The 13,624-nt window shown below is 37.5% G+C and overlaps 1 protein-coding gene across 3 annotated transcripts in view; it reads left to right on the top strand.

Annotated features, from left to right (window-relative positions):
* LOC124126172 (adhesive plaque matrix protein 2-like) overlaps positions 1 to 13,624 on the top strand; it is a 145,791-nt gene that overhangs the window by 120,386 nt on the left and 11,781 nt on the right. For 2 of the 3 annotated variants that reach the window (XM_048386051.1, XM_048386049.1), the window contains exon 1: positions 11,186 to 11,282. The exons of the other annotated variant lie outside the window; for it this stretch is intronic. In XM_048386051.1, the coding sequence (XP_048242008.1) occupies positions 11,249 to 11,282 (34 nt within the window). In that variant the 5' untranslated portion in view covers positions 11,186 to 11,248. Of the gene's footprint in view, positions 1 to 11,185; positions 11,283 to 13,624 lie in introns of those variants that run through there. 3 annotated transcript variants of the gene reach the window in all.

Genomic DNA, 13,624 nt, shown 5'->3' with positions numbered 1-13,624 from the left:
CGGAGAGAGGGAGGAGTGTTTTTCTTGTTATTTCAAGTTTCTTTCAAAAAGTCGAAATTTCGAGGTAATCATTGGAGTAATGCGGAGTAATCGTAGGAACGAGAAAATAATCCAAGGAACGAGAAAAACCCTGAAAATTCGAGGTTTCAGGAGTACACTACTGCCTAAAAGTTCATTCCCCTAACACGCGTTGAGAACGCGTGTAACACGCATGTGACACGGGTGCTCAACGGGTTGCACACGCGATTCACACCCGTTGCACACCCGTGTCCAACGAGTGTGAATCGCGTGTGCAACCCGTTGCACACGCGTGTGCCACGCGTGTAACACGGGACCGGGTTCCAGTTGAAGTTGACAAATTTATCAAATGAATAGTGAAATAAAACAAAACAGTGAGATGTGAAATTTGAGTTAATGAGCGGCCATTGAGCTGTGTTCACCAGACCGTAAATACAAGGTCGGCCCATCTTAATTAGTGTTCGGTTGCTAGACTTTTATGGCATGAACCATTCCACTAGGGTCCAGTCTAGCCATTGTGGCTAGCCGACAGTAGAACAGTAGTGAATTTAGATGCGAGTTTATTGCTAAGAAACCCCCGTGTTGACACGATTGTCGCGGGTTGGTAAATGTTCGCCATTAATAAAATAATTGTTTGTGGATTGCGAACATATTCATTTGCCCACACGAGTCATTCCATTTGATTGCAAATATAACGTTTTTCGTTCGCCAAATTTATGCTTTAGACAGTTCAATTATGACATAACCGTCACCACTACTAATGTCTCATTATTTCACGTAGGAATATGTCCCATTTCCCCACACCCAACTTTCTGTGTTGTATTTTGAAAAATAAATAAAAGAAGGTTTTGTGTGGGACACTTTTATACTAATTATAAGAGGATGTTGTAAATGAATATGAACAGCCATGCTGTCTGACAGTTGATAAAATTTGAGATCTTCACAATCACCAGGTGTGACCATGTAGACAGAATCTCGTTAGGGTTTGTGATTTTTACATTTGCCCAATTACCGTAGTGAGTATTGCTGGGGATACCAAACGTAACAGTTTATTATTAGAGGTTGTGAGTACCTATACCACGTAGATAGGATATCTTTAGGATTTTAATCCTTCTTTGAGAGGCATTTAGAAGTTGGAGTACTACGTTAGGATAAGATTTATGGGTGACTTTAATCCTTTCTTTCTCTGTGGGTAATCCTTTCACGTTCATTTGAGGAAGTCACTCAACCAGGTCATGACAGGTCGTGAGTTTACTTACTAACTACTGTGAGCGTTTTTGGCATGACATCTTTTCTTGTATAAACATAGAAACGATGCTCACTCACTCACTGTTAATCTTCTGCAGTTTGCTGGCAAAGTGGGGATAAACCTCAGTGTCAAAGACGATCAAACAATAGCAATAGCTTTTGACAGTTTAAAAATAAACTCACCTTAAGGTGCTTGGCAAGTCAAAACTGACCTCCCTGAATATGTTTTTTAGGTTTGACAGCAACTATGCTTGTGGATTTCAGAGATAGACATGATTGGTTAGCTAGATGTTATTACAATAATGAAAATGTCTTAAAAGTCCACAGTTGGTTTAATATAGTACAAAAAGTGTGTTATAGATCTATCAACGTTTTCTTTTATTGAACATAATATTTGCACTATATTGCTGTAAGCTGTAAATAATCTAGCCTCCCCATGTACGTAACTTACATATATTTATGTATGGCCGACTTAAGCCTATCTCGCACACGGGGAAGCACTTGTACTATTAGGGTAAAAAAGGGTAATGATTAAATAAAGAACCTTGAGATCCGGCCGGGGCCTGTAGTGGTTGATCGGAATGTCTGATTTTTCCACTAGTAAATAAAGTTCTTTGGTATGACCTCTTTTATCCCTGCTGACGTTATCCTAATGTTCAATTTCAGTCTGCCTCACCAAGCGTAAGAAAGCATTGTACATGTTCTGATAAACCACACTGATGCAATTAAGCAAATGAATATTTGCTGTGGGCAAATATCTATTTTCTATATATATTTGTAGATATGAAGCATTCTAGTTAATTGTGGATGCATTGGGCAGACAGAATTGTGTTTATTTCCAGGCCATCCTGATCGTCGTTTACTACTATAAGGTGTATGGTTGGAGGCAAGATCAAAGGCGCCGCACAGCATTTATTAGATAACAGACGGGGTCGTCCGTTTCGCTTTGAACAACCACCCCACCTGTCTGTAGGAGTTATATAATCGGTGCGCAAATAATTGTGTCAAGTCCACTGCCGGGCTGATGCGGTGTCAGTGTCAGCGATGAACATGAATGCTCAAATTATAGACTTGTAGCACTCACAAGTTGCTTAGCCAAATTATTTGAAAAGTGTATATTCAATTCTCTGATAACAGGAAATATAACCTTAGAAAAAGATTCAACATACAAACAATCAAATGTAGAACACAGTCCTATGCTTATTATCATTTCTTCTGGATATGATCAACCTGCGGAACCCTCTATCCGATGAAGTAACTAATGCTCGCTCATTAAAAGAAATCAAATCCTTAATTAATCGTTCTGATGCAATTATTAATAATTTTGACTTCAAATATTTTCATAGATCATGCCAAATTGTCCACTGTCGCCTTAGGCTCGGCTGCAGTGACTTAAACGCTGATAAGTTTAGACGACATGTATCAGACATACCAGACTGCACTTGTGGATATCACCTTGAACATGCAATTCACTTTCTCTATACATGTACCTGTCAAAAAATACGATAATATCAGAAACACTGTGTATTTCTACACACATGGGTATGGTCTAAAAATTATATTCAGGGCAGGAGTTAAGCAGTTCTACAAACATGACTATTCTTAAATCAGTTCATGACATCATTGTCAAAAGCAAAAGGTTTGAGTAGCTTAATTTTATGCATGTAGTAAAGGAAAACTGCATTACCTTATTTCAAAGACACCACTTGCTTGCTTTCATTTGTGCATTTTGTATGTTTATGTTCATCACTCTCTTATATATATCCAGCTGTTGTTAAGTTGTTACCTGGAGAGGTATTACATAAGCATGTTTTGCTTGTTTACCGATCCAGATTTCTTTTGAAATAAAAATACGTTTAAGCCAACACAGCTAACCGTAAAACACATGATTGTAAACTATTCAAAAAGGGGCACTAATCTCTGGCTTCTTCTCGGGTGTCGGACTCAAACTCATTTATTCTTAGAATAACATGACATACAATTATCTACAATTTTTATTATGTACAATTTAATAAAAATAGGATACGTGGATACTAATACAATTTACCAATTGTATTGTATACATTGTTAAGGAATTTAGATAGGCCTTTAAGATTTCTTACACTGTTAGTGGTCATAATTTTCTTAAATGTTTGGAAACTTAAGATATTGCTTATTTAAGAGTTCATATCGCCGTTGGTGAAAAGCTTCACATCGGAATATAATGCAATTCATCTCCCACGGCGATAGAATCACAGAGTGGACACTGGTTGTCTTCCCTGGGAATGTTCAGCCATCGACCAGTTTCAACTGGTACTCCTTGGTTAGAAAGTTCTGACTTTTAGTATTGGGAGAAATATTGATTTTGAGAGCAGTAGATATTTCGCAAATGAAGGTTGATTCTTCAGGTAACACGACCTTTGGATTTCCGCTTGGGCTTACTAGCTGCCGTGAGTCAATTTGCTCGTTAACGCAACCGAGCGTGACAAGAGACTGGGCTACCAGTCTGCAAGGACAGCTAAATAAACTTACGCATTTTTGAAAACTGATTGGTTACCCGTGATCTATGAAGATTTCAACAAAGGGCGCATGGTAATTAATTTCTTCAGCCTAAACAAACAGACAAATAACGGCGAAAGCTCATCGGATGTCGTCATTTGGAAATACCCCTGATTGTTACAGTTTGATAATAAAAAAGTATCCCTGAGTGAAAGCATTTGCGGATTTCGGATTGCGTGGATGATACAATTACTACTCCCTTGTTGTCATCCACATTTTCTGGTTTAACCCTACACTTCTGTATTTGTCGTAATTCACTTGCTGCTCAGTTAATGAATTTATAACATGTATACTTAGTTGTAGCACCACTCAGATTACCCGATAAAGGTTCAAATTTGGTCTTTCTTGTACCTGGGGTAATTATTTAATCTAAATCCAGGTTTGAAGTGAGGTGGAATGTGAGTTATGCACGTCGCAGCCCAGCAAGTGATGTATGATCAGTTGCTTTACTTTTTTTGTAAATCAACTGATCATTCCCAGACATCAAAGGATCAACAGGAAATACGTTGATTGATTAATTACTGTTATCTTGCACAGTGGATATGTCAAAAGTAAGTGTTTACATGTGAAGGTAGGGTTACTAAACCTAGGGAATACTCATATCATGGCGTGAAGTACAGATGTAAAAACAACATACAGTCAAGTCTCGTTAATCCGACACTCGTTAATCCGACACTCGGCTTTATCCGACACAAATGATGGGAACCGATTGATTCAGCGCTATTTAGTACCGTTAATCCGACATTCTCGCACTCCGACTCCGACACACCTAATTTGCAACGAATTAGTGAAATCACTCATTAATCAGTCTCGTTAATCCGACACAGTGGTCAGCGTACTCCGAGTACACAACCCCGTGTCTTGACACGCACCGGCTGCAGAGATTAACTTTAACAATTAACACTAGATGCCAGGATCATAAAGAATTTCAAGCTTTATTATAAGAAACAAATGAAATTACACCTCGACAATGTTGATGCTGAAGGACCATCGAATGTACTTTGTTCAAAGGGTAACCGATAACACACTGACTGGTTGTTCATTGTTATCTAACTCAATGTATGTTTTTAAGAACCGTGGACATTATAAAAATAGTTGTCACGTGGGCTTTCTCAGCTAACTTGGCACCTATGTGAAACAATTGAAACAAAATAAGTGATCAGTTAAGAAACAAACACGGGTTATACTATTCGATACATTTAAATAACGTTTAAAAACGATATATTTAAATATTTTAATATATTTCATATATATTCCAAATATTGTTTCCAAATAATTATTATTAAAGTATTTGATTCTCACATAGACATTTTACATCGAATAAGTATTTTTGTACAGCTGCAGACGCAATGGATATTGTTCCTGTATGTTGATATTCCCGGATACATTATAACTTTGGTAGGTTGTTATAATGATATTTGCATTTTGTTTTCATTCATTAGCTGCAGCTTTGAACAGAATCATTCTTGTTCCCTTCCGTTTGGTTGGGAAGTTTTTCGATGCGCGATAGACGGTGTTTTCACAAGTATTTTCTTTTGTAAGCGTGTATATGTTACAGTCAATGTGTAAAATATGATTCACTCAGGCAATTTATTAAATATCTAAATATTTCACTCATTTTACAAATTGACTGAATAATCCATTCATTTATTTAACCGACTGACTAAAAATGATAAAGACGACCAAGAGAGCTTAAACACATCACAATATATTAATTATGCTAAGAAAAGAAGCCAAACAATACAGAACTGTACTTGGTGATGGTATTAAACATAAACAAATATTTGGAATTCATTATCATATTAATAAAGATGGACATATTTTTCAGTTAATTTGTAAAATAAACTGAATATTTAGGCGTTTTAATACATTTCCTTAGTGAAATCTGTTTACATTTTGAATGTAAACATATACACACGGTAAAATAAGCAATGTTCAGTGAAATATTTACTCTGTGTTGCAAGTCAAAATAGTGTACACGAAGATCGCACAATTACCAAGCAAGTGACTTATCAAAACTGCATCACCATTACCGATGCTCCCCACAAATACACCTACATTTCAAAAACTGTATTTCATTTTTGTTGATCAGTGTGACCATACGTCCTTCTACTTTCAATTAAAATGCGCTTACGAATGGCGAGCACAGGTCGCGAACAAGTCTAGATTTCTGCTATATCATCCGGGTACTCACTGGGAAAATACAGTAATGCACAGGTAACAACTACTCCCGCGGAATTGCTTTAGATCAGTGTCCTTTGTACGTTGAAATACTATATATTGTGAAAGACAAAATGATGTATCAAGGATCAAGTAGAAGATACATTGACCGTTGCGCTGGGAGTTTATTCAACAGACCGTGAAAATAACACTGCTGTATCTTATTATTTATTTTAGATGATGCAGGCAAAGCTCACTTCTCCTGGCGGCCATTCTCAAACGGCCAGCTAAAACACAACCCCGCGCTTACGTCTACAGGTCTCTTCCTGTAGTACGGTAATTAGTATTCTCTCCCTCAAGTGTATCCTCAATGATATAACCCACCCTCATTAATTACATGCTGCTCTTTTCCAGCCTCATGGCTATGGAGCTGTGATAAAGAGTCCAAGTCATGCATGATCATCATAAAGTAATTAGGGTCCAATAAAAACAATGCGCCGCCAAACCTCATACATATTATCACTGAAAGTCGTACTACAGACGGTTAATGTCAAATCACAATAAAAGCATTTCAATTGCAATAACATGTTCCAGGACCATGTATTCTCTTAACACCATCGGATTTAGAAGCAATGGTCGTATAAAACAAAACAGATCTATTTAATCGCAACAGTATTCATGTTATTCCCACAAAATCACATAAAGAAAGGAGACATTAGGAAATACATGTGTATTATCATTTTTCGTCAGGATAACAAAATTTTCTCTCCTTGTTACCACCTCCAGGTTCAGCTTAAGACGGGTCCTCCTTTGGTCAAAAGTTTGTTCCCCCTCTAATGAGTGTGTCACGCGTTGCACACGAGTGGCGGACGGGGTGCACACCCGTGTGCAACGCGTTGCACACGGGTCTCACACGCGTGACCAACCCGATGCACACTGGTTGCGTAACGCGTTGCCCATGCGTGTAAGGGGAATGAACTTCTAGGCAGTAGTGTATGTTACAGTTATGATGAATAAATTATTGACATGAATCTGTTGAGAACTCTGTGTTACTGGCTGTATTGCGTTTACATGAATAATGTACGCCATATTAACGTTATAGGATAGTGTCATCACTATCACGATCATCGTCATCATAATTATAAAGATAATCGTTTTATGTATAGCTATCGCCGACACACGTCAGTCAGATCAATACTGCTAAAGCGATTGCTACAGTGCACGTGAATACATATGTTCAAAATAAAAAGATTTACAAAAGAGATTTTTTCTCAGTACTCATTGCTGTATACACACTGATAAAATATGCAACGAAACTACTTACAACAATATAGGTTCAGTATAACGCATGTATACATTATATATGTGTAAGACGATCATATCTTTTCAAATTCGCTGATTGGCGCATGAGGAATGCTGCAGATGACTTTTTTTCCTTTTGCCATTAATGAGTGACATTGAAAACGATAATGTAGCGTATTGCCTCTTGCATAATATACAAATTCTGCCATATTTAAGACCTACCTTCCATCTCCAATTTGGTACAGCTGGTAGTCTGTGATTTGTTGTTCTTATTCTATGCAATTCGCTGTGCAGAAGTGTGCGTCAGAATCTTAAGATCGTCCATTTGAATTCCAGATTTGCCCTTATTGTGATTTGTCAACACCATACCCGTGCTCTTTGGTTACAACACAGCAATGATTCCCGGTCGTCAACGATCTGACTTGTTTCGGACGTATTTCTCATATTAAGGTGACGTGCCATGATTTAAATGAAATGTTATTCAAAACAGCGATAAGTCAGTAAGTGAGTAAATGTTGCTTTGAGCCCTGGTCAGTAATATTCTATTCGCGGCTAGAAAAAAACGAGTTGCCTTTATATAAAAACATTATATAAAAATGATAATGAAGATCCATTATCCATTACCACAGTAAACGGTAAAAACTGACTTTCAAAATATATAATCTACATCTTATACAGTTTTATTTCCCTCACATATGCTAAAATTAAGTTTCTTCGGTATTGAAAAGTTTAGAAATAATGTGAACAGTATAGAAAAGTTGACGAATTAGTGCACAATCCGCACATTCCAACAAAAGTTGTTGGATAGTCAAAGGACTTATGACAAGGAAACCATTGAGAGGAATCCTCTCTCTTCAATTGAAAAAGAATGATTAAAATGATTGTGTTCAATGCGACACCTTCGGATCACAACTTCATCCTGACGACTTACTCCTGTAAGGGCATGATATCCAATCAAGGGTTGTATGGCATGAAGCTTATTTAATAGTTGCTTATTCCACAATCGTTGCCACATATTTCTGACATATTGGCAAATTACAGGTTTTAGATCAAAATATCGAAATGTACCTTGATACCGATATCAAAGAGCAGCTTTAGCTGCAGAATCTGCTTCAGACTTTCCTTTGATGTCTACATGAGTGGGAAGCAAGCAAAAGATTATGTCATTGTTAGCCACGGACAAATTCAAATGATCTGTTTTACGGTTGTTGATTGCCTGTAAGCAGGATTAACTACCAGAAAAAATGATAAAACTGGTCTCTTTCGAAAGTTCAATAAGTTGCAAGGCTAAAGGTATAGCCTTAGCCTCTGCGGTAACAATGGGATTCCATCAGGTAAACGTAATAATATAGTACCATCATGCGTAACAGCATGCAGATGACACCGTATATGACCATTTTGTAATGCAGTGCATGCTCTAACCCTGATGAAACAATCTTTGAACAAGGGTCGCATCACGTTCTTTGAAACCATCACAGGAAGCCTTTTGCCAAGCTTACCACGTGTACATGCAAGGTTATCGCATTCATTTTCCGTTTTAAATATAGCTTTATATGAACCTATACTTGAGGGAACAAACATAATTGAAAATACTACTGCACCAAATTAATTGTTGAGTATATACGACATAAAAGTTATTTAAGCCAAGTAAAGGAATGGATTAATTTAACTACTAGTATTTTTTTTCTCTGTTTTCTTTTACCAGTATTATACTTGCTGGTAGCATTTGTGAGAAAGGTCATATTTCATTGTACTTATAGTTTCCACTTGGTACATGGTGTAATATTCATTGTTTAACTTATGTATACCTATTGCTCCTGTTAATGACAACGTTGATGTTGCTTCAGTAGATCATTTGAAAGTTAAGTACTTTGTGGCTTGTACCATGTACCTTGAATACAAAATATTCAAACAAACCTAAAATGCATGTAAAAACAATTACAACGCTCATATCTTTGTTTATACAAAGGATTTTATTTGTCGCGTGAACAATCAATTGGCCAGGAGGCTTCCATGTTACATGAAGATTTTGTTCTCGCAATGAAAATGTATTCGGAAGGAAAATGTCTCAAATTTTGTTGCAGTGATTTCATCAAGCATTTATTGCCAAGTTGGATGATCTTGAAATTGTTCTGTAATGTTGAACTTAGGTTAACACATTATTCATCATTGTAGATAGTCAGGCGTTATGTGCGGTGAATCCCAAATTGGTCAATGTCATTTTCTGTTGGAATACTCGAACTGTCGTAACGTTACAGCATCTGGAATTTCTAGACCGACAAGGGGTGGTAGAGGGCATAGATCGTCAGCTAACATGACGGATGACTTCGGGCCACACATCTCCCAAATTGTGTCATTTTACACAGTAACAGCACAAGAGGCGACTAACGGGATTGGGTGGTCAGACTCGGTGACTTGGTTGATGCATGTCATCGAATCCGAATTGCGTAGATCGATGATCATGATATCAATACTTGGATTGTCTGGTCCAGAACCGATCATTTACATAACGCCGTCACATAGCTGAAGTATTGCCGAGTGCGGCGTTAAACAAACAAACAACATTCCTTTGGTTCTCTGAAAATCGCCCAAGGTCTTAGGGTGACAACACCTTCCTGATCTGCGACTGTGTTGGTATTTATTTGACCAACGTCGTTGTATTTGCGTGGTATTTGTCATTTTAATTGATTCTGTTTTAGCATCACACTAAGTGACCAATAACTGACACCCTTTTATTAAAGTAGATACCCTCACTGTTTGCGTCTTAAGTTGAATAGGTGGTTAATGAGAGGTGCAATCGTGAAATATATCGACCTGTAATATGATGTACACCAACAGCGCATATCGCCCGCTGCTATCAACATAGCATTCACATCTGCATCAACCTCCTAACGTCAAGCGAAACAAAAGATTACAAATGTCGAACGTGATAATTTATGTTTGGCATAATCGAGGTATAGAGAATTTTACAAACCCTCAAATGAAAGTGAAAATCATCTATATACTCTTTAAAATAGTATAAAGTCAAAGTGTGATAAATTAATATCATAGGGTAAAGTACACAATTCGGATGCCTGTAGAGTATATTTGGGACTTTTATTGGGATGGAAGAATATATTATTAGCGATGCAAATTTGATTATTCTTTCACACTGTATAACACATTTAACTACATTATTTCATTGTAAACGTAGGAGAGTACAACATGCTATATCTTGGCAACATCACTAGATATGTAAGATCACTAACATCACGACAGTATTGCAATCATTCACCAGACATCAAACAAAGCAGGGCAGGTGCACCAATTACGCGGAGTTGTTGGCTTCTTTGTAGATGTACCAGCAAGTTGCGTCATGCCAAGTCCTGCCTGTCACGAGTAACATATCTGGGTGTGACAGACACATGTGCACTCGTCTATGACTTGGTGTTATGATTCAAAAGACTAATAGAGATACTGATCCGCTGGGAATCATTGCTGGTACTATTATCAGTGGACATAGTTAGTGTCTTAGTCTTATATCTCCCTATGATCTGTCTCCCTCGTAGTTGACACTGTTGCCCTTGGTTGTATTGCATATTCTCCACGGTGGTATGCCGTCATCTGATCGACGCATGCATGTGACCTGCACAAACAATTGTTTCTTCATATTCATGATTCGTAAACACTATTGAACATGTCGCTTCATGATTAATGTCGTTGAATTTAGATTTACGATCCAACGCGGCATTAACACAAACTCATTCCCCTATCAATTGATATCAGTAAATATTTTAAGGTTAGAGCTAAGTAAAATGCCATCCCATGTCCAAATGCTTAATACTGAAATTGTCGAGATCATGTTACTGTTATGTTCAGGCCATGTGACACAACATTTCGGTGCTATGGAGACGGGCGTTACAAATAGGGGGACGCACTGATCTCTTTCGCAGTGTCTCCCCGTCCAGACGAAGAAACCGTTCTCAGGCAAACATTACAAGTTATGTTTAAATTTGGCATGATGGTGCTTCTTCTGGGTAAGTTGTTTATTTGCTTTGGTATCTAACATTTACGTCATTTACTTAACATGATATCCATTTGGAGTTATGAATAATATAAGTGACAGTAATCAGACAAATTCTAGTGTTCCCAGCAATTTTAGGCAGTTTAATGACGAACTGTGTTCGATTTTGTACACTCGATGTTCCAATGTTAAACAAAAATATTTATCAGTTGTTTTATTCATACCTTAGTCGTTGCGAGGCGTGATATCGAAGTATATTTTATGACTATCATGAATACTAGAAATTAAGTCTGATTCATAGATGTTTGGAGACGTTATATATTTCAGGTAAATGTACATTATTTACTACAAATAGTCTGTTAGTGTGTTGGAAAGTCGGTTGTTTTATATACTGCCATCGCTACGTGCCCAGTGGGTTCTTAAAACATTTTCAACAATGAAATGAAAATTCTAGAAATAGCATAATATACCTTCAAAGCATGACACAAATTGTGATTTAAATTTCGGAAAGATGAACAGACACATTGTACATGTAGTTGTAGTGGTGAGCGAGTGCCTTTTGATGATTTGAAATTTTTTATTAAATTTTTGTATAATTTTAGTTGTTTTCACGACGATTAGACCGAAACTACAAATTGGGGAAGTGCTCGTTTCCGGACCGGAACTCAAAACCTGTTGAATATTTCCTGAATGTTTGGTTGATTGTTTGTTGTTTAACGCCGTACTCAGCAATATTCCAGCTGTATGACGGCGGTCTGTAAAAAATCGAGTCTATACCACACAATCAATTGATTGACATCATGAACAACGCTGATTTGGTTGATGCTATCATCGGATCCCATTTGCGTTGATCGTTGCTCATGTCAATCACAGGATTGTCTGGTCCAGACTCGATTATAATCATGGACGATTGCAATGACCATTATCCTCTATGGGGGTGTACTGATACCAATAATAAGGGAATAGTTATCGAAAATTTTACCTTTAAACACTGGTATTTTTGCATTTTCTATGATGCGTATAATACTTTTATGCATCCTTCCACTGGAACATACTATGTCCTTTATCTTTTTCTCATAAATCAAAATCTTTGAAACGCGTTTAAATTGTAAATGGCTGATATCAATACTTCTGGATATCAATCTCGCTGATGAACCACCTTCATCAAGGTACAATCTTGGCCTTTATTACAAACTGTACATTATGTACTGAAAAACTAAACTCTGTCCCTCTCAGCAATGTTCCTGAACCCATACTACTATTTTCGGGTCAATTACATGTATACGAAATCATTCGAGTCCTGTGCAAGCCCTCAAATAATGGTTTGACATAGATAAGCTAAAGAAAGGTGGAAAAAACGAGAAAGATTCACTCTCAGCTCCGGGTACACTGGTACGATTCTTGTTTGGAAACGCTACTCAATATATTTGATATATATATTTGAAATAAGGACAACTAGAATTGTTTCTCCTTTGATGCATCATGCTATTATCATTCCTGTACAAAAGCATACTGATCCGTCCAATTACCGCCGTCTATCTATGACTAGATGTGGTCGTAAAACCATGGAACGCATGGTCACCACTCGGTTAGTCTGGTACTGGAGATAACCTCTTTAGTAACAAGAAAAAGACATAAGAACTAAGTCTTTGAATGGCTTATAGTACCATTGACCCTTTGGTGCGCTTAAGATCATTTTAAAAATCCATTGCCAGCAGACAACATGCTTTGTCATTTTGTTTTCGACTGAGAGAAGGTATACGAACACGGTCTTTCAAAACATTAAGATGAGGTTGGATTGATGGCCAGATTATCTTACTTTATGTCTTGAACTCCCAGACACTTTCAAGTAGGGGTGGGCTCTACACTGTCTGATCATTTCAATCGAGAATTTAAATCCGCAGGGGCATCCGTCAGGGCAGCATGCTATCTGTCCCATTTATATACATCACAGTTTGTAGTCTCACAAAAGCTTGGATCACTTGTTTTCATGGTCCCATTTCATAGATGATTCTAAAATTTCTTATTGCAGTAAGAATATGCATGCGATAAAAAGAGAGGTACGAACTAGGTGTTGACTTCAAACTTCAAAAATGGGCCCGTCAAGTGGGGTTTGGCTCGGTCCGCTCCCAATCGCTTGTAATGGTCATTTATACCTCTATAAGCTGGATTATGTTTCCAATATCGATGGTGGAGCCTGAAAAAGCAACTTACAAATATAAGACTCCATACGCCATCAAGGCCGAAGTCACTGTCGTGGAGCCTTTAGGACCTCTCCCCTTGACAGGCTGTATGTGAAAGCTGACGAACTTTTACCCAAACATCGAACTGCAGTCAACTGCACTCAAAGTCAAA

The sequence above is a fragment of the Haliotis rufescens genome, unplaced genomic scaffold (genome assembly GCF_023055435.1).
Source record: "Haliotis rufescens isolate VD_foot unplaced genomic scaffold, xgHalRufe1.0.p SCAF_6, whole genome shotgun sequence".
NCBI lineage: Eukaryota > Metazoa > Mollusca > Gastropoda > Lepetellida > Haliotidae > Haliotis > Haliotis rufescens.
This window is presented reverse-complemented; position numbering and strand designations above follow the sequence as displayed.